Source organism: Paramisgurnus dabryanus, chromosome 4, assembly GCF_030506205.2.
Source record: "Paramisgurnus dabryanus chromosome 4, PD_genome_1.1, whole genome shotgun sequence".
Taxonomy (NCBI): Eukaryota; Metazoa; Chordata; class Actinopteri; order Cypriniformes; family Cobitidae; genus Paramisgurnus; species Paramisgurnus dabryanus.
This window is the reverse complement of record NC_133340.1, coordinates 22,474,793-22,494,409: the sequence shown is the minus strand read 5'-3', so window position 1 is coordinate 22,494,409 and position 19,617 is coordinate 22,474,793. Positions and strand designations below refer to the sequence as shown.

Below are 19,617 nucleotides of genomic sequence, written 5' to 3'. Positions count from 1 at the left end.
CATACATGGCACCGCCACAAGGTAACTACTCTTTTGTAAGGGAAGACAAACAACTAAGGTCAGATAAATTCAAGACAATACAACCGAGGTGTGAAAATTCCCAATATTGTGTGATGCTGAGCAAAAGAAAGGTCAGAAGTGATGAGATTAGGTCGTTTTGTGACATCACATGCACAGATGAGCACAGGTTAATTACAGAAACTTTGTCTTCCTAAAGGTCTTTGCCTCGCTATCACAATCTATCTGACTTACACGCAAGGTGCGTAGGTCAGAGAGGGTCTTTGAGACCATATAAAATAGACTCAGGGGCCACTGGAAGAAATGTGAGTTTCTTTACCAATCCAAAAGGGTCCACCGAAAAAGAAAATAGAGATTTTCTGCACCTCAAAGACAAACGGTTCTATCATCCTGTCAATTTCGTCATGTACAAAGCTGCAGTTTTTACCCTCGCCCTGCTAGTGGCAGTCATGGAGGCCGCCCAGGCCACGGACGTCCACCCCATCTACGGAGTGAAACTGTGTGGCAGAGAGTTCATTCGTGCCGTCATTTTCACCTGTGGAGGTTCTCGCTGGAAAAGATCTTTGGATATTGCAGGTGAGTCTGTGATCTGTCAGTTAGACCAACAATGTTTTATTTGCTCACATTGCCAGGTTTTTACTGTTTGCTTAATTTAAATTAATTTGTATTGATAAGACAAAGGAAATATGCATATATGATATTTTTTACATACGTTTTTTGCTATTGTCCCTAATCAGGTGACCTATCCAGTGACCTGCTCTTGCCCCATGATGAAGAAGCCTCTGATAGCTGGGCTACCAACCCCATCCCTGTACTCTCGTACAGACCTCGCCCTGACTCAGAAGCTGCTGCCTGGGCAGGAGAGGGCCAGGAGAGCCCCAAGTTTAATCGCCCCGCCCGCTCGCTCATCTCAGAGGAAGTGCTGGAGGCCTTGCGGTCATCAGACAGGAAGGGGCGGGATGTCGTGGTTGGCCTGTCCAATGCATGCTGTAAATGGGGCTGCAGTAAGAGTGAAATCAGCTCATTATGTTAAAGGACTGTTTGTTGTAACTTTCTGTTCTTTAACTCCACCCATCCCAAACATGACGAATGAGGTGGAGAAGTTGTGAGGGTGTAGATGGAATAAATAGATTTTAGCCAAAGTAAAACATCTATCTATGTTTTGTCTGTTCAATACCATGTCTGCTTTTGGTCAGAATAAAGTTTTGTTTTCTGATAGATTTAAGCTTCCTGTGTGGTTTTGTTTTTTTTGTCAGAAAATATCCCACTTTACTTGTATTCACCTTACAAAATGATGTTAAACTCTAGTTAAATTATGGTTAACCATGTATTTGCTACAGTAACGATAGCTGTGTCCCAATTCAGGGGCTGCGACCTTCTAAGCATGCGACCTTAAATATGAGCACTCGGTCTTTCAAGGTGGCAGCCTCAGAAATCCGCGAAGAGAACTGAAATGAGACGGTCTAACCTTCGGACGACCCATAATTGGCGTCACCTGCTGCGCCTGTCAGCAGGACATAGCGGAAACGTTTCTGACTTATTAAAATAAATATGAAATCAGAAAAATATTAATTTAGTTTAGAAAATATGACACGTTGATGTAGATTAAACTATTCAACAGTATATTAAATTAAATTAATCAACCTTAGAAATATATGCATCATAAAAATAATAATATTAACACAAAACATAACTTATAATACTAAAACAGTGACAAACTTTTTTTGATAAATACACACTTTTATTTAATGAAGGTTTTAATTGTTTATTTTAGAATATCCAGCTGCCGTTGCAGACGCGCAATGAATCTTGGGATATCCTCGGCTGTTAAGGATCCATTCGTTCTATCCTTAACAGCGCGGAGAAATGAGGACGCATTTTGAGGCTTCATTCTAAGCATCCTTCGAATTGGGACGGCCTTACCAGCCTGAAGTCGCGCTGCTGTGACGCAATCGGTCTTAAAATACGTCCTTAGAAGGTCGCAGCCCCTGAATTGGGACACAGCTCATATGTTGCTTGTAGTAAAACCGTTTTGTATTTTTCTGCAAGGTCTGTCTCCATCTACCGGTCATATCATGAAAACCAGCCCTAAAGTTAATTTATAAGTTTATTTATTAGTTCATTCACGAAACATACATCAAATCAATCGGTATCAATCATACAACTTATTTTTTCCCCTCATAACAATGATTTAATATCAAAATCAGCGCCTTATATATAAATTATGCTAATGTATTGTGACGTCAGCGTCGCTGTACGGAAGCCGCGCAGAATCACACCGTGCGATTAACGCGTCCGCCATGCATCAGGCGCCACCGGCGACCGAGGAATAACACCCGACACCGACCGAAACGCGCAGAAACCACGCACAATACCGGGACGAGCGATTTCCGCAGTGCGTTACCGCGTTCTGACGGCCAGCATCGTTTGTGTACCGGCAGAAACAGAGAGAGAGAGAGAGAGAGAGATAGCGCGATCGACAAATTGAAGGTGAGAGCGTTTGGCGGTTTAGCACGGAAGCTAACGGCTACATAACCGTTTTCTGTGTACGAGCGCGTTTAAACTACAACAGTACACGTATTAACTTACACGCGACTGTTTTAATGCGCGATATTTTATGTCTGGTCGAGCTTTAAAGTGTGGTGTTGAGGTAAACCGGGCCGCGTAAACACACACACACACACACGGCCTAAGTTACGCGCATCCTTACATATAACGTAACACACAACGTACACACACTCACATACAACCACTAAAATCGTACACAAATCACGCACTCACGAGTATAAACAAACCCACGTACACAAATCTTACACATACAGATATAAACAAATGTATCCTTATGCATGTACAGCAGGATACAAATACACACAAAATATACATTCATACTCATCTACATGTTATACACACATAGAATATAAGTGTCATACGTACTGATTATACGTACGTCATAAGTGTCACGTTCACAGATTGTATACATACTGTATAAGCATCACACGCAGATTGCAAATACAAATATTGTATAAGTGTTATACAGATAGACACGCTTACATTTTCCTCTATCCCAGTTAAACCAGTGATGATGTAAATAATAGTTATGTATATCATAAACTGTGCATCAATATATACGTAACGTTAGATCGCTTTGGTTTTGCTGGGAATACTGGAAATCTCATGTTGTCTATACTCTTTCGCTTTGGAGATAACAGTCTCTTATTCCCACGAGTGTTGCAGCATATACTGTGTTATGTGTATGCCTGTTGCATCTTGTTGCTCAATTTCTAGTTTTGTATCAAATTCACACCTGTCCCGTTTTCGGTGTGTGTGACAGAGGATGGAGTGGCAGCCGGATGAACAGGGATTACAGCAGGTGCTACAGCTGCTCAAAGACTCCCAGTCTCCAGATACGGCCACGCAGAGAGCCGTTCAGGAGGTGAGCTCGCAACATCACACCAATATGCATGTGAAGATTTCCCTAGAAATCACAGCACGTCATGTTCGACACAAACAACTGCACGAGTGACAAAATGCCGTCTTCTTTTCACAGTCAGATTTTGTGACTGAATCTGTGTGCTTCATATCTCTAGCAATTAGGGTTAACAAAATAAATAAAAAGAAATATGACATAGATTTAAATTGAATCACACAGCCCAAATGAGTACAGTAAGTTTATAAACTGATATAGTCGGAATATGTGGATATGTGGTCATATTTATAGTTTCTTAAATCTATCTTGTTTCCATTAGAAACTGGAGCAGCTGAATCAGTATCCTGACTTCAACAATTATCTCATCTTTGTTCTCACCAGCCTCAAATCAGAAGGTCTGTGTTTTTCTTATAATATGCATCAAATTTCTGAGAGTGACCTATCTGAAGGAAAACACTTTTTATGTGTCTGTTTTCAGATGAGCCCACTCGATCTCTGAGTGGTCTGATCCTAAAGAACAATGTGAAGGCTCATTACCAGAACTTCCCTCCCCCTGTGGCCGACTTCATCAAGAGGGAGTGTCTCAACAACATCGGAGACCCGTCCCCTCTCATCCGCGCCACCATTGGTCAGTTTGAACATCGGTTTGAGTGGGAACATGAGTTGGGTTCTGAAAATCCCAATGGAGTTGTTGGACACAAGCTGCATTTCTATTACCCTTCAATTTGCGCAAATTAGAAATGAGGCTTATGGAAACACGGCAGTTTTAAATAACCTCCCATATATCGCAAAAGTTTTTACAGTTTTTAAGGCAAATCGAAAAAGTAATATAACGCAAAACTGCAATGGAAAAAGTTTTTCCGCCATTTACGCGTCACCTGACGTGTGTAAAAGTCAAATGATAATTTTTAAAATATAGCGCGTAGGGATGCTTAACGATTAATCGCGATTAATCGTTAGCAGAATAAATGTTTTTGTTTACATCATATATGTGTGTGAACTGTGTATAATAACTTTATATAAATAAATGTACACTAGGGATGCTAAACAATTAATTGTGATTAATCATTAGCAGAATAAAAGTTTTTGTTTACATCACATATGTGTGTAAACTGTGTATAATAAATATGTATATATATATATATAAATATGAACACATTCGTGTATAATTTTAAGAAAAAAAAATGTATATATTAAGTATTTATATATAATATAAATGATACATAAATATACAAATGTAAACATTTCTAAAACATATACATGCATGTGTGTACATTTATTTATACAAAGTTATTATACACAGTTCACACTAGGGATGCTAAACAATTAATCGTGATTAATCGTTAGCAGAATAAAAGTTTTTGTTTACATCACATATGTGTGTAAACTGTGTATAATAAATATGTATATATATAAATATGAACACATTCATGTATAATTTTAAGAAAAGAAATAATATATTAATTATTTATATTTATATATATATAATATAAATTATACATAAATATACAAATGTATATACACATGTAAACATTTCTAAAACATATACATGCATGTGTGTACATTTAGTTATACAAATTTATTATACACAGTTCACACACATATATGATGTAAACAAAAACTTTTATTCTGCTAACGATTAATCGCGATTAATTGTTTAGCATCCCTAGTTCACACACATATATGATGTAAACAAAAACTTTTATTCTGCTAACGATTAATCACGATTAATCGTTAAGCATCCCTAATGTACACACATGCATGTATATGTTTTAGAAATGTTTACATGTGTATATACATTTGTATATTTATGTATAATTTATATTAAATATAAATACTTAATATATACATTTTTTTTTCTTAAAATTATACATGAATGTGTTCATATTTATATATATACATATTTATTATACACAGTTTACACACATATGTGATGTAAACAAAAACCTTTATTCTGCTAACGATTAATCGCGATTAATTGTTTAGCATCCCTGTGGTATGTGGCATCACAACGCATTACATCAAAATACAGCAAGAGCTTTGCTTTGGTACACACCAAAAGCCTCGCTCTAGATTTTTTGCGAGATTTAACTTTGTGTCATCAAATTTTTCGCTGGAGTTTAAACTTGCGTGAAGATGCGTTAAAGGCGTTTTCGCTGCAGTTGCGCCACCCAATCCGCGTCATTCCTTCGCCCTACGTGAGTTGCGTCTATTAACGTCTTTACATTGACTTTGTATGTAATCTACTTATGCAAATCATTGAATTTGCATTAGGGATGTTCACATTGACCGTTTAACCGTTAACCGAAGGTAAGAAATTATGACCGATTAACATTATCAGTTAAAATAAAAAATATTTGTTAATACATGGTGTGTGTCGTCATGAGCCGACAGACATTTCGCCACTTTTCTATCTTTAATTTGTGAGTGTCCTGTAAATGACACAAATGATTGCTGCCCTGACAGTCTGATAAAGTAATCATTTGTATGAGAAATCATTTGTATGCGTGTTTGGAAGCTGAACGGAGACGCGCGCGTGTCCGCGCAAGATGACGCGGTCCGTCTGCGCACATCCGGACAGACGTTCGCTGATGGCCTCTGACCCTAACCATAAACATCTAGCTCTTTTTGGACAAACGGAGAAAGACGACGCAAAACCAAAACTTTCTGAAAAGCGTCCTGCTTTAGAAATGACCACTGTGGTAGATGAAACGGAGACAATCTGCCATTTGGATATTAATCCACTGGACCGATCGCGTGCTTTTTAACAAGGTATGTTGCGTGAATATCTGATAATGTATGAATCCTGGTTCTGTTCTTGATCTGTGGCTGCTGTTTTCACGACGTAAAACCAAAGACGATGCAAAACCAAAACTTTCTGAAAAGCGTCCTGCTTTAGAAATGACCACTGTGGTAGATGAAACGGAGACAATCTGTCCTTTGGATATTAATCTACTGGACCGATCGCGTGCTTTTTAATAAGGTAATGTTGCGTGAATATCTGATAATGTATGAATCCTGGTTCTGTTGTTGATCTGTGGCTGCTGTTTGCACGTTCAAATGAAATGTTTTGTTTTTACTAGTTCACAGACAACCGTCAACTGTATTTTTACTCAATGACAATTTCATGTTAAAATCTTATCAGTTAACGGTTAATGTTCGGTTTAGAAGCTACGGTTGTCGGTCGGGAAAATTAACTGATATGAGCATCCCTAATTTGCATTTGTTGTGCTCCATTAGGCATACTTTAGTGTATAGTTGACCTCAACCCTAACAGACATGGATGTGTCATTTTATTTAATTAGCTATTAACACTAAAGTTTTTGCATTTGACATACACTTTTATCCAAAGCAGCTTAGCAAGTGATTTCCTGGGAGTTGAAGTTGCAACCTTTGCTAAGTAAAGTTTTGCTAAGTAAATACTCTTATCAGTCGAGATACAGGAACATCAGGGTCGTCTGAGTAGTTTAGATCTTCCTAAATGTTACTAAATTCTGATGTTTATTTTCTTTCATAATTAATTTTTTTTAAGAAGATCGTTGTGTAAATTTGAAGACACCAAGGTGAGCCAAACAAGCTTTTTAAATGCGCATCTGTCTGCTTGCAGGTATTCTCATAACTACTATCGCCTCTAAGGGGGAGCTGCAAACGTGGCCAGAACTGCTGCCGCAACTCTGCAATCTCCTGAACTCAGAGGATTACAACACCTGCGAGGTGCGTATAACATTCTTACACCCATCGTACCAAAAATAAAATCACATAGATTGTGACTGCCATTATTGCATACTACACAATTGGCTTGTAGAAATATCAGTTCTTTAGCATTCCTTTCTAAAACAAAAAAAACCCACAATGCATTAGGGTGTCTATGATTGTGCATATGTGCTCAAACTGTCTGCGTGCAGGGGTCATTCGGCGCGCTGCAGAAGATCTGTGAGGATTCGTCTGAGCTGTTGGACAGCGATGCTTTGAATCGACCTCTCAACATCATGATTCCTAAATTCCTGCAGTTCTTTAAACACTGCAGCCCAAAAATCAGGTACACACACACCCACACCTTTCACGCTGAGTGTTGTGTGTCTATTGCGAAACATCGTAAACATTCACGTTCTCTCTCAGGTCTCATGCTATAGCGTGCGTGAATCAGTTCATTATCGGCAGGGCTCAGGCTCTGATGGACAACATCGACACATTCATAGAGGTGAGTTCATGAACCATGCATGATGAGGTCACACCATCATATCTTATTGATTATTCAGTGTGAACGGAATGGAAAATGTGCGTGGGATTTGTGGTCACAGTTTCTGAATAATAATTGCACTTTACATTACGAATAAATACAAATGATAGCAGTTCTCCGTGTTATTGCTTGTACATACTGAAATCATTAGAAAAAAAACATGAGGCTATGTGTGTTTGTGTTGTTTTATCAGTCTCTGTTTGCACTGGCTGGTGACGAAGACTGTGAAGTGAGGAAGAATGTGTGCCGAGCATTGGTTATGCTGCTGGAGGTCCGAATTGACCGCCTGATACCCCATATGCACAGCATTATACAGGTGAGAGAGATATAAACACAAATACAAATGAATTACTCATGACTTACTGAAGGTTTATATCTGGTCTCTCTCTGTTTAGTACATGTTGCAGCGCACACAGGACGCAGATGAGAACGTGGCGCTGGAGGCTTGTGAGTTCTGGTTAACTCTTGCTGAACAGCCCATCTGTAAGGAGGCTCTGTCCGGTCACCTGGTCCAGTAAGTATGTACCCACCTGTCCATCATCAGTATGCTTGTGCATGATCTGACATCACGTTTGTGTGTTTTTGCAGACTCATTCCCATCCTGGTGAACGGAATGAAGTACTCAGAGATTGACATCATTTTGTTGAAGGTGAGTGTGTTTTTTGGCATATGTTGTGTCATGCGAATCTGTGTGTAGACAGATGCTACATTGTGTGATTTTGATGTTTGACCAGGGTGACGTGGAGGAGGATGACAATGTTCCCGACAGCGAGCAGGACATCAAGCCTCGCTTCCACAAATCCCGTACCGTCACCCTGCAGCACGAGGGAGGAGAGGGTGAGGAGGGAGAAGATATCGATGAAGATGAGGATGATGATGACGACACCCTGTCAGACTGGAACCTGCGTAAGTGAAAGGACGGACCAATCAGAACGCAATGATGCACATGGTATAAGTTAATATAAAATTGTGTTTGTGTACATAGGTAAGTGTTCTGCGGCTGCGCTGGACGTGCTGGCTAACGTGTTTCGGGACGATTTGTTGCCGCACCTGCTGCCACTTTTGAAGGGTCTGCTGTTCCATCCGGACTGGGTCATTAAAGAATCGGGAATATTGGTGCTGGGAGCCATTGCTGAAGGTGGTTTCTCTCTCTTACTTGTACATCAACACTCGCTCTCTCATTTATAAATTGACTAATTCTATTTCTCTCTCAGGCTGCATGCAGGGCATGGTGCCGTACTTGCCTGAACTCATCCCACACCTGATCCAGTGTCTGTGCGATAAGAAGGCTCTCGTGCGCTCCATCGCCTGCTGGACTCTCAGCCGCTACGCACACTGGGTGGTGAGCCAGCCGCCGGACGCCCATCTTAAACCACTCATGACAGAACTGCTCAAACGCATCTTAGATGGCAACAAGCGGGTGCAGGAGGCGGCCTGCAGGTGTGGCTCGAAATACTGTGACACTAGAGAATAATTTTTAAATAGTTTATTATAAAATGTTATTGTTGTATATGTGTGTTTGTCTCTCGCTCTCAGTGCGTTCGCAACACTGGAGGAAGAGGCTTGCACGGAGCTGGTGCCGTACCTCAGTTTCATTTTGGACACTTTGGTGTTTGCATTTGGGAAATATCAGCACAAGAACCTACTCATCCTATATGACGCTATCGGCACGCTGGCAGATTCAGTCGGACATCACCTGAACCAACCGGTAACTTCTTGAGCTACTTGAGGGAATGAGTTAAATGTTAAAGTGAAATGATGAATCAAATTATTATTTACAAGTTGAGATGAGTTATCAAGATGCGTGTCTTAATATTTGTCTTGTGTTTGTGTACAGGAATATATTCAGAAACTGATGCCGCCTCTCATTCAAAAATGGAACGAACTAAAAGATGAAGACAAAGATCTTTTTCCTTTGCTGGAGGTGAGAAGCTCAAACAGGACTTTGTATTAAGTTGAATGTAATTGATTGACTCAATAAACAATTGATACGTAAACTGCTGCATAAAAAAAAAGTGGGGTAGAGAAACGGGAGAAAATATTAAGAGGACTAAGAGATAAATGGATAAATCATATAATCGATTAAGTGAACTTTCTTTACTCTTCCTGTGTCTAGTGTTTGTCATCTGTGGCTACAGCATTACAAAGCGGTTTCCTACCATACTGCGAGCCGGTCTATCAGCGCTGCGTTACCCTGGTCCAGAAAACACTTGCACAAGCCATGGTGAGAACATAAACATTCACATCCATTCATTTCCATCAGTGGTTATACTCATATTTACTCATCTTTGTGTGTGTGTGTGTTAGATGTACAGTCAGCAGCCAGATCAGTATGAAGCACCAGATAAGGATTTTATGATCGTCGCACTAGATCTGCTCAGCGGGCTGGCCGAGGGTCTCGGTGGTCATGTGGACCAGTTGGTTGCACGAAGCAACATCATGACCCTTCTCTTCCAGTGTATGCAGGTACTGTGTGTGTTCTCAAGGGCCACACTTTAAAAAGTAAATGTGTTTAAATAATTTACTACATTAGTACTATATGAAGTAAGGAATGTCTGTCTTACATAAAGGACACAATGCCGGAGGTGAGACAGAGCTCATTTGCTCTGCTGGGTGACCTGACCAAGGCCTGTTTTCCACACGTCAAGCCATGCATTGGTAAGACATCATGTATTTGACCTCATCTACTTTGATCTAAGTATTGTTTTTGAATCATCTGTTAAACTGTCTGTGTGTGTGTCTCTGTGTAAAGCTGAGTTCATGCCCATCCTGGGGACGAATCTGAACCCCGAGTTCATCTCTGTGTGTAATAATGCAACCTGGGCCATCGGAGAGATCTGCATGCAGATGGGTGAGGATCTTCTCGTATGATTGTTTGGATGCATTTGTTAATTAATGCTTTATCGTTCAGATGAAATGACATCATAGATGAGGTTGTTTTGATTGCTTCATTGTGACTTTGCTAAAGTGAATTTAATTTTTATATAATTTTCATTGAACTGTGACATCACCAAGGTAATGATTTGACTCTTAGGGTGTTGTACAGGTTGTGATGTCATCAGTGGCTTGAGTGTGATTGCTTGATGATGTTGGTGAATAGGGCTGGGTGATAAATCGCTGCGATTCTCATGAGTACCTCATCAATAAAACTGGTTTCGTAGTAGTAAATTGGCATCACCTGGCATTTACTACACAGAGCTGTATTTCACTGAGAAACTCTCCAAATTGCATATATTATCTGTGGCGATTTGTCCACGATTATGAACACGATTTTGCCTACCTTCTCTTTGAAATACAGCTCTGTGTAGTAAATGCCACTCCATTTGAAAGCAGGTGATGGCTATTAACTACTAATCACAAAACCAGTTTTATTGATGAGGTACACACAGCAATTGCAGACAAATCTTCGCCCACCCCTAGTTGGTGATTATGATTTCATCGTTGGGGTGAATGTGATTGCTCGATAATGTTGGTGATTGTGTGATGTCATCAGTGGGGTGAATGTGTTCGCTAATAGGGCTGTGACGGTGGCAGTTTTTTACCACTGTGATGGTAATGCACAAATTGACTGTGGGGTTATAGATTGTGTGTGTGCACGTGCACATTGATGCATATAGGTCTTATATATATAATGCATATATTTTGAAAAATAAAAATGTAAACGAGGATCAGATATACAGTTCTTAACAAAAGTGCGTGTTGATAGGCAACAAATTCTTTTTTCGCCGGTGGGTGCTCGTGAGCGTCAAGCAATTTTTAGGTTACTTAGCAACGAAAGACGCTCTGAAGCGCCCACATGCTTTGAAGAGGAGGAAAGCGGCGCGGTCACATTTTCTGTGTGGTTTTAGACGCGACATGTGAAGTAAATGTGAAGCATATATGCTTGGCCATCTTGGTAGGTGCTCGACCACCCACGGGATCGGCGCCTTTCTGCGTATTTATTGTAGCACATCCGTCCGTGAAACAAGTGCGAAACCTTTTTGGGGTTATGTCATAGACTGTAAAAAAAACCCATTAGTTTGTAAAGGTCGTTTTTTAAGCTTAAAGTAGGCGCTGCCTGCATCGCCATTTTGGCTGCGCGTCACCAAGAAATCACTCATGGAAAACCGAAATGGGTAAAGAGGCGGGACATGTGTGAAGTTGAGGTGGCTGGTTGTTGAAACCACGCCCGCCTAGCTCGATTCTAGTGACAGCAGTGGCCGTTCACCCCTCACTCAAGTGGCCACGCCCTTAATTATGCAGAAGTTTAGCTTAATATAATTTAAACGGATGAGTAACAAAAAAATTCACCCCCTCACAGTTTTCATGAAGAGCAAAAAAAGCTATTCATACTTTTTGTACCAGGCTGTAAACATATTATTTTCTACTGCAAAGTTGGGCATTTTTAACATGGTGGTCTATGGTAATTGCCTCCCTTTTGGAGCCAGCCTCAAGTGGCCAGTCGATGAATTACAGTTTAAGTCACTGCCGTATTGGCTTCATCATAGAGATCGGAAGGTTGCCCCTCGGGTTATGTTTTCAGCTACAACCTTCGGATTGAGAAACGGCCAATATCTTCCCTTATTGTTCCGCCCCCAAGCCAGCGGGTCATCACTGTTATCAGTTGAATTCCCTTGCAAATAGCACATTAACTCTGCGTCTGCTGGCCGTTTGTGTTAACACAAACCTGATGACATCTCACTGGGCGAGATTGTACTTTATATTTTTCGTAGTTTGTGACCTGCACCCCGCCGCATGGCGCACTTCCCCACGGCGTGTCACACTTCACCACCGCGGTGCTTATTAGAACCGTCACAGCCCTATTCGCTAGGTCATGTTTGTGATTGTATCATCATTATTGTAGTGAATATGATTGCTAGATCATGTCTGTGATTATTTGATCTTTATATTGTGGTAGGTGTGGAGATGCAGCCATATGTGTCCCTGGTTCTTCCTCACCTGGTGGAGATCATAAACAGACCCAACACTCCCAAAACACTACTGGAGAATACAGGTATGCTTTTTAAAATTATGCTTGCCACCTTCAGCATTCTGCGAGATTCTGTTATTTTCAGTTCTCTTTCTGACCACTCCCAATTTTATTTACAGCAATCACAATTGGTCGCCTAGGCTATGTTTGTCCACAGGAAGTGGCTCCTATGTTGCAACAGTTCATCAGGCCCTGGTGAGTCACCATATACAGAAATAGCTACAGTTAACTTACGTTGCTATACATGGTTGTGTCATTTATCTCTTTTAATGTACGTGTCTTTTGCAGGTGCACATCGTTAAGGAACATCAGAGATAATGAAGAGAAAGACTCCGCCTTTAGAGGCATCTGCGTGATGATTGGTGTAAATCCTGGGGGTGTGGTCCAGGTCAGTTTTGATAGCCTTATATACCAGCACACACTGTTCGTTCATTCGGTGTCCTCACATCAATCTTTTTCACTACAGGATTTTATCTTCTTCTGTGATGCGGTGGCCTCCTGGGTCAGCCCTAAAGATGACCTGAGGGACATGTTTTACAAGGTGAGCTAGACATCCATACGGCTCAATGTCAACTGCAATGAATTGTTTCTAAGTGAGCGTTTTGTTTCTGTAGATCTTGCATGGTTTTAAGGACCAGGTTGGTGAGGAGAACTGGCAGCAGTTCTCAGAACAGTTCCCACCCATCCTGAAGGAACGCCTCTCTGCATGCTATGGCGTGTAGCCCCGCCCCTCTGCTTCACACACAGCACACGCTGTCAGGTAAGTGGCTACTTTTGTGATGTCATACCGCCCAGCCCTATATGACAAGCAAGAGACGAGTAGTTTTTGCTATACCAGACTAAATTTACGTCTATCAACAAGCAACAGTCTTATTCATTTTAAGTATGCAAACTAACTATTGGTATCTGTATACTTTTTGTTTCTGTTCCTCCAGTTGAACCTTTAGGAGGGGGGTACTCATCCATCTGTGTATTGCACTGCCCTGATCGTGGGGGAGAGGGACGCGATTGGCCGCTCCGCCTGACGGACAGATCCCACGCCCTTTGTGTGTCCATGAGGGTGGGTGGGTGGGTGGGAGGGGGGAGGGGACTCCTCTAGTTAACTGCAGAATGCACCCAATCACGGGGAATATACCTAAAATGTAGGGAAGTTGAGCGATAGTGTAACAAGAGGGAGAGAGAAACAAACTGAGAGAGGGAGGGAGGTCGTAGGTTAAGCGGGAGGGAGGTATAGGCAGGTATCTGGGAATAATCGTAAAAAGATTAAGATTAGGGAGGGAAGCTAGATGAGCAACTATTATACGACTTTTTAAAATCTCAAGTTAATCCCAGGCATAAGAATTAAACGCATTCACTCGCAGACTGACCATAGAGACACATGCACATGAAGTTGCAATAACTACGTACGGCCTGCAAAAGCAGCGCTGTCGTAGCAATAGCGTAATCAGACTTTAACACTGAGACACTCTAGCGTTGTTTTTTTCTTTTTTTAATAATTAATATTGAGGAAAAGAAAACGTTCTTGGCTTCACAAAAAACAAAAAAGATGGTTAATGCTGTATCGTGACTATGTTTTTTTGATTGTTAGTAAGGGAGCATCTATGAATTCACAGTTTTCATCATCATCGGCTTCGTTGTCGTCGTCCTGTCCGACTGTTGCCATGATTCCTTTCTGCTCGTGTCTCTTTCGACTTGTCATTTCTTCTCACCCCCGTAGTTGGCTTGTAGTTTATTCCTGTGCTCGGTCAGTGTTTGCTGTTAAAACTCATCATAGTTTACCGATTTAAATCGCACTGTAGTTCAGTCGTTTAATCTCGTCCTGATTTCAGAGCGATACGGTGTTGTCGAGGAGAGGCTGGAACGGAAACGAATCGCGGTATAGCGATAATGACCTGCGTTACTTGTGTGTCAGATATGAGTAGCTGTAGCCGTGTCGGGTAGCTTTTAAGTGTGTTCGTGTCATTGCCACGTGTTTCTTTCGTATGTCGCATTCTTTCGTATGTCGCGTTAATAGGTTGTTAATTGTTTTAAGGTACCTTACACTTGACTCCTGGACCCCTATTGACCTGTAAACTGTGACCAACAATGTGTGCGTGCTTGTGAGCGTGTGTGTATGAATGTATTTGTAATAATATTGATGCCATATTGATATTTGCTATTTAGCGATTTAATCGGCTCATCCAACAAACCGCAACTGTCAGACATAGTTTTACAAAGGAAAGGTAATTTTTTGTCGTTTTTTAAGTTTTGCTGCTACTGCGAATTTTTGTTTCATCGGTAAATAGAAATGAATTCATGTTAAATTCTGTTTGAGCATAATGCATAATTTAAATTGGAGTATTGCTTGTTAAGCACTTTTTCTTTATTTTGCTATTTTTTATTATTTTGTAAGGACTTGCTGGTATAATTAAGGATAAAACTGTTGGATTCATTATGCGTCTTGTTTTTCTTGTGACAATATCTGTTGGATGGAAGATTAGAATAAGAACGAGTTGAATAGAGGGAAAGACAGGAAGTTGGCAGTTGGGGGATCGAGAAACCGAACGATAGTCGTATGTGGAAAACTGCACTGAGACTCTGAAAGACAAAACAATCACATCTTTCTCTCTTTACCTTGCCAGGAAAAATAAAATAATTTTTTACCAAGCTAATAATGAGTTATCTCTGTCTTTTGTATTTTCTTGATTTCTTTTATTCTTCTTAACTATTATTCAAACAAAATTTATTAAGATAAGGTTTAATGGCTTGGCGAAACTGTGCCTGTAGCTTTTAAATGTACAAGGGTCATATGAGAATTTTTTTTAAGATGTAAAATAAGCCTTTTGTGTCTGTATGTGAAGTTTTAGCTCAAAACCCTACTGTTTATTATAACATGTTAAAATTGCCACTTTGTAAGTGCGAGCAAAAATGTGCCGTTTTTTGGGTGTGCACTTTAAAATGAAAATGAGCTGATGAAATGCAAACGCAGATCCCCATAATGGCGGTTTGTTGAAATTGAAACTCAATTGTACTGTCAATTATTTATCTTTCTCTCTGCACTAAATGGCAGTGCTGTGGTTGGATAGTGCCGATTAAGGGGCGGTATTATCCCCTTTTGACATCACAAGGGGAGCCAAATTTCAAATACCTATTTTTGCACATGCTTGCAGATAATGGTTTAGCAAAACTAAGTTACTGGTTTGGTCTTTTTCATAATTTTTAGGCTAATAGAAACATTGGGGACCCAATTATTGCACCTGATTTAAATTATTAGCTTGTTAGGAAGACATTCTGGAAAGAGGCTGATGAGTTAGTTCAGGTGTTTTAAATTGGGAGACATCTAAAACTTTCTGGAAGGGGGTCCTTGAGGACCAGGGTTGAGAAACACTGGCCTATTTACACAAGTTTACCACCCCTTAGTTTTAGGGCCATCTGCATAAAGGGTTCTGATAGAGGCTTGTAAGATGCAAGTGCCTAAATGTAAATGTATGGATACAGCGTGTTCCTATTGAATTACGGCGAAATGCATTTTGATTTGAGATTTTGATCATGATATTTTGGTCTTGGATTGAGGATAAAATGAAGTTTGTAACTTACTAATGTGTGTTAGGCCAAGCAAACTCAATTAACTCAGAAAAACGTCTGCTTTTAAGCATTCATTCCTACTAAGATTGATTGTTGTCATGTGTCTTTTGGTCTTCTGTTGAATATCATGAATCATTGTATGTAAATTTGAAATGATTGTCACAAGATGTTCCTGATTCTTCCTTCATTTCTCTGAGACCATCTCAGGTTTAGCAAGATCTATAGTAAACTGAAGGTTTACTACTGACTCACCAACCATGAAACAAAATCGGTCTGAAGTCTGTATTGCCTTTAACAAATAAGCAGCCATATAAGTGTATATCGTGTTGAATCTGCTGTACGAGAGCTGTGTGTGTGTGTGTGTGTGTGTGTGTGTGTGTGTGTTCATCATTAATAACTGGCTGGCCTCACATACACACCAGCTACCCACACAACAGGAAATGGAATAAGCTGTGACAGGAAGTATTGGTTAGGCTCATGATTATTGTGTTATTTCTGATCTTGTGTTAACTGTATGCTCATGCATTAGGAGGACAATAATAGTACTGGCAACTTCTGACTATACAGGAAAACAAGACCTGTCCCAAATACACGTGCCCAAATCTCAGGCTTATATTAGTATACACCCTTGTCCACCTTAACAGTTTGCATTGCTGAAGGGTGTGTTTTATAGTAGCCTACATGTATAGTACATTTAGGGTGGGTTGCACCAACAAGGATTAAGCCTAAATCTGGTTTAAATCAAAGCTTATTTAATAATTCCATTGCACCAAACTTTAAACCTGTTTAAAAATAAACAGGTTTAAATTTAAACTGTCATTTTGATCCAGGTTTAAATCTTACAGTAAATCTAGATTATCTTTAATCCTGTTGCTCCATTACTTTAAACTCTGTTTTAAATCTCAGTGAGGGATTAACTTTAAACTTGCATATGAGGAGGTTTAAATATGGTTTTTTTACAATTAAATGTCTGGTTGAATGATTAGAAACACATACCGCGAGCTTGGTGGCGCTATTCAAAGATGCGTTTATTATAACGTCTCAACAAAGTGTGTTTGGCGGCTCAAAAATATTATTAACAGCACCGCTGACAGCGATGCTCGTATGTGCTTCTCCTCTGTCATGCGTGCTCCAGTCAGGCGAACGACAGTGAATGAACGGACACATGGTGGCGCTTCATGACAAATGCGTCGACACATCTTTTTCATTATATCACAATATCTGAGCTTTGCGATATTTCCTGTCACAATATACAGTTGTTTTAAAAGATTGTCAAATGTTTTTATATGAATCAGACCTTTAGATTAGCCTACCGGCGTATGTAGGTGATTTAAAATCAAAATAATGAAAAATTACATTACCTTTGCCTGCATAAACTGTTTATTTCCTTTTTGAATGACAACGTCAACATTGTTGCTGTTTATTAACACCGGAAAATTCAACATGGCGGACAAAATAAATCGCAGATGAAGGGTTTAATACAGTTTAAAGTTTTAATCTAAGATTTGTTAATCTGTGTTTAAATTTAAGTGGTGCAACACAACTCGAATTAAAATTAAACTGAGATCAACAAACCCTAGATTAGCTCTAAACTCTGCTTAATTTAATCCTTGTTGGTGCAACCCACCCTTAGTCGTTAAGCAACGACTAGCAGTCGTTTATTTTGTGTGTGTGTGTGTGTGAAGATAAAGATGTGCGGGTTGTCACGTGGCATTTTCAAGAAGTGATGCCCACGAGTTGAAATCACGCCTATGTGAAGAGGAAGAAAATAGTGTTTACAAGTACAGATGTCCCACAGCAAAAGACTAAATAATAATGAATAAAAAGTCATTAGTTCAATGTGTGTGTAATTACAGTAATATTCTGTAAAGAAAACAGGCGGAGATACTGCCTCGTGCTCTAAGATGCGCGTCTGACGTCACACTATAGTTTTGCGTGAGGATTGGAACAACTGACTGAAATCAAGGGGAGCCTGTTGTTCACTTAAAAAATGATATAAATGACCATAAACAACACACATCGGCAGTCAGGTAATTTTTCTTTTATTTACAATAATAATACACGCGCATGTTATGGTTTAGCGCTCGTGAGGTATAATTTTATACCCTACCCACGGTTGATATTGTTACCTCAAATACACCCTGCTGTGGTATTGTGGTGCAATTATTGTATGTAAGTGATAATATCTATGTATAGGCTTATATTACACGGTTCTCAATTCGTTTTTATTCAATTTTACATTGAATTGATGCACTTAAGAGCTAAATATAATATATCAAGAAGAAGTCAATGTTATATTTCTCTTTTGCAGCCACAATTAAGCGACAGGCACAGAGCAAAACAACAGTAGTTAATTTTGCCCTATATAACACATGATGTATTTCACAAATGTTAAGGGGTATTACTTGAGGTTCATTAGACACAGATATTAATGTTGCAGCTGTGCGCCTCTAGCGGCCGACAGGAGGAACTGCGCCAAAGAGAGACCTTAATGTTGCACATTCAGTGTTATTACTTGTAATGTGAAAAATCTCGTTTTCTTTAAGGTAAGGAAAATAAAACGAATATGTTTGCAAATGAGACACATTTAAATAATGCAACAAACATTAATTTAATGTATTTAAATTTCTTTATTAGATTTCTTTAAAATGACCATGAAACATATAGTTCATAATCTAAAATATGTTGTTTTTAAGTGTTTGATGAACAGCCCTTATAATGTTTAACTGACATACTCAACATGAGGGTGACAAGAAAAAATTATATACAGTACTCTGCAGAAGTCTCATTTTACCATGTAACCATCCGAATTCTTGATGACCATATATAATGATTTTTATTAGAAATACAGTCAGAAAATACAGGACATTTTTATTTAGTATTAAAAACACAATAAAATAACACTTATACTATAGCATAAATCTGCAAGGCTCTCTTAAATCTAAATTAAAATAAAATCCTTATTTCAAATCTAGTGACTTTAGTCTCCTCAAAAGAGTTTAAGATGTGTTAAGTTTTTATTTTTACATTTTGTATACATATTTCTAGTATTTTCAGTATTTTAATAAAGATAGTGAAAAATAAATATCAATAGTTATTAAAACTTTGCTAAAACAACAAAGAAACATGGCAAGGGACTTTATACTTTTACATTATGGTATTATTTAACATTTTCTGAACAACATATTATAGTTGTCATGCATTCAGCTGAATTCCTGTATATATTCTGATAAAACTAGCTTATCTGTTTTACTGAAAATCCACCTGAAGATGAGATTTACATGTAATACACCATGTTAATATTAATCTAAAAAGAAATAATTGTCATGTCTATAAATATTATGTTTAGTATAAAAATGGTTTTTATGTTAAAACAGTTTTTAAGAGAAAATACACATA

The 19,617-nt window shown here is 39.2% G+C and overlaps 2 protein-coding genes across 2 annotated transcripts; both read left to right on the top strand.

Moving 5' to 3' along the window:
- rln3b (relaxin 3b) lies at positions 1-1,238 on the top strand. Its single transcript, XM_065295157.2, has 2 exons — positions 1-594; positions 756-1,238. The coding sequence occupies exons 1-2, from the start codon at positions 423-425 to the stop codon at positions 1,049-1,051; spliced, it is 468 nt and encodes a 155-aa protein (XP_065151229.2). The 5' UTR covers positions 1-422; the 3' UTR covers positions 1,052-1,238.
- A 1,052-nt stretch (positions 1,239-2,290) lies between these two features.
- Positions 2,291-13,715, top strand: tnpo2b (transportin 2b). Its single transcript, XM_065295127.2, has 25 exons — positions 2,291-2,508; positions 3,350-3,451; positions 3,765-3,840; positions 3,924-4,073; positions 7,053-7,159; positions 7,351-7,484; positions 7,565-7,646; positions 7,879-8,001; positions 8,081-8,199; positions 8,274-8,334; positions 8,420-8,591; positions 8,671-8,823; positions 8,900-9,125; positions 9,222-9,393; positions 9,523-9,609; positions 9,802-9,909; positions 9,993-10,151; positions 10,256-10,343; positions 10,438-10,536; positions 12,583-12,678; positions 12,774-12,849; positions 12,943-13,042; positions 13,121-13,195; positions 13,269-13,414; positions 13,590-13,715. Exons 2-24 carry the CDS (start codon positions 3,353-3,355, stop codon positions 13,374-13,376), a joined length of 2,670 nt encoding a protein of 889 aa, XP_065151199.1. The 5' UTR covers positions 2,291-2,508; positions 3,350-3,352; the 3' UTR covers positions 13,377-13,414; positions 13,590-13,715.
- Positions 13,716-19,617: the final 5,902 nt, after the last annotated feature.

What these genes read in the sequence shown, in the direction of transcription:
- rln3b (XM_065295157.2), top strand. Translation starts at nt 423, where the DNA reads ATGTACAAAGCTGCAGTTTTTACCCTCGCCCTGCTAGTGGCAGTCATG. An exon ending in AAGATCTTTGGATATTGCAG is followed by an intron (nt 595 to 755) that starts GTGAGTCTGTGA and finishes GTCCCTAATCAG; the next exon opens with GTGACCTATCCAGTGACCTG.
- tnpo2b (XM_065295127.2), top strand. Translation starts at nt 3,353, where the DNA reads ATGGAGTGGCAGCCGGATGAACAGGGATTACAGCAGGTGCTACAGCTG. An exon ending in AGGATTACAACACCTGCGAG is followed by an intron (nt 7,160 to 7,350) that starts GTGCGTATAACA and finishes GTCTGCGTGCAG; the next exon opens with GGGTCATTCGGCGCGCTGCA. An exon ending in TTGACATCATTTTGTTGAAG is followed by an intron (nt 8,335 to 8,419) that starts GTGAGTGTGTTT and finishes ATGTTTGACCAG; the next exon opens with GGTGACGTGGAGGAGGATGA.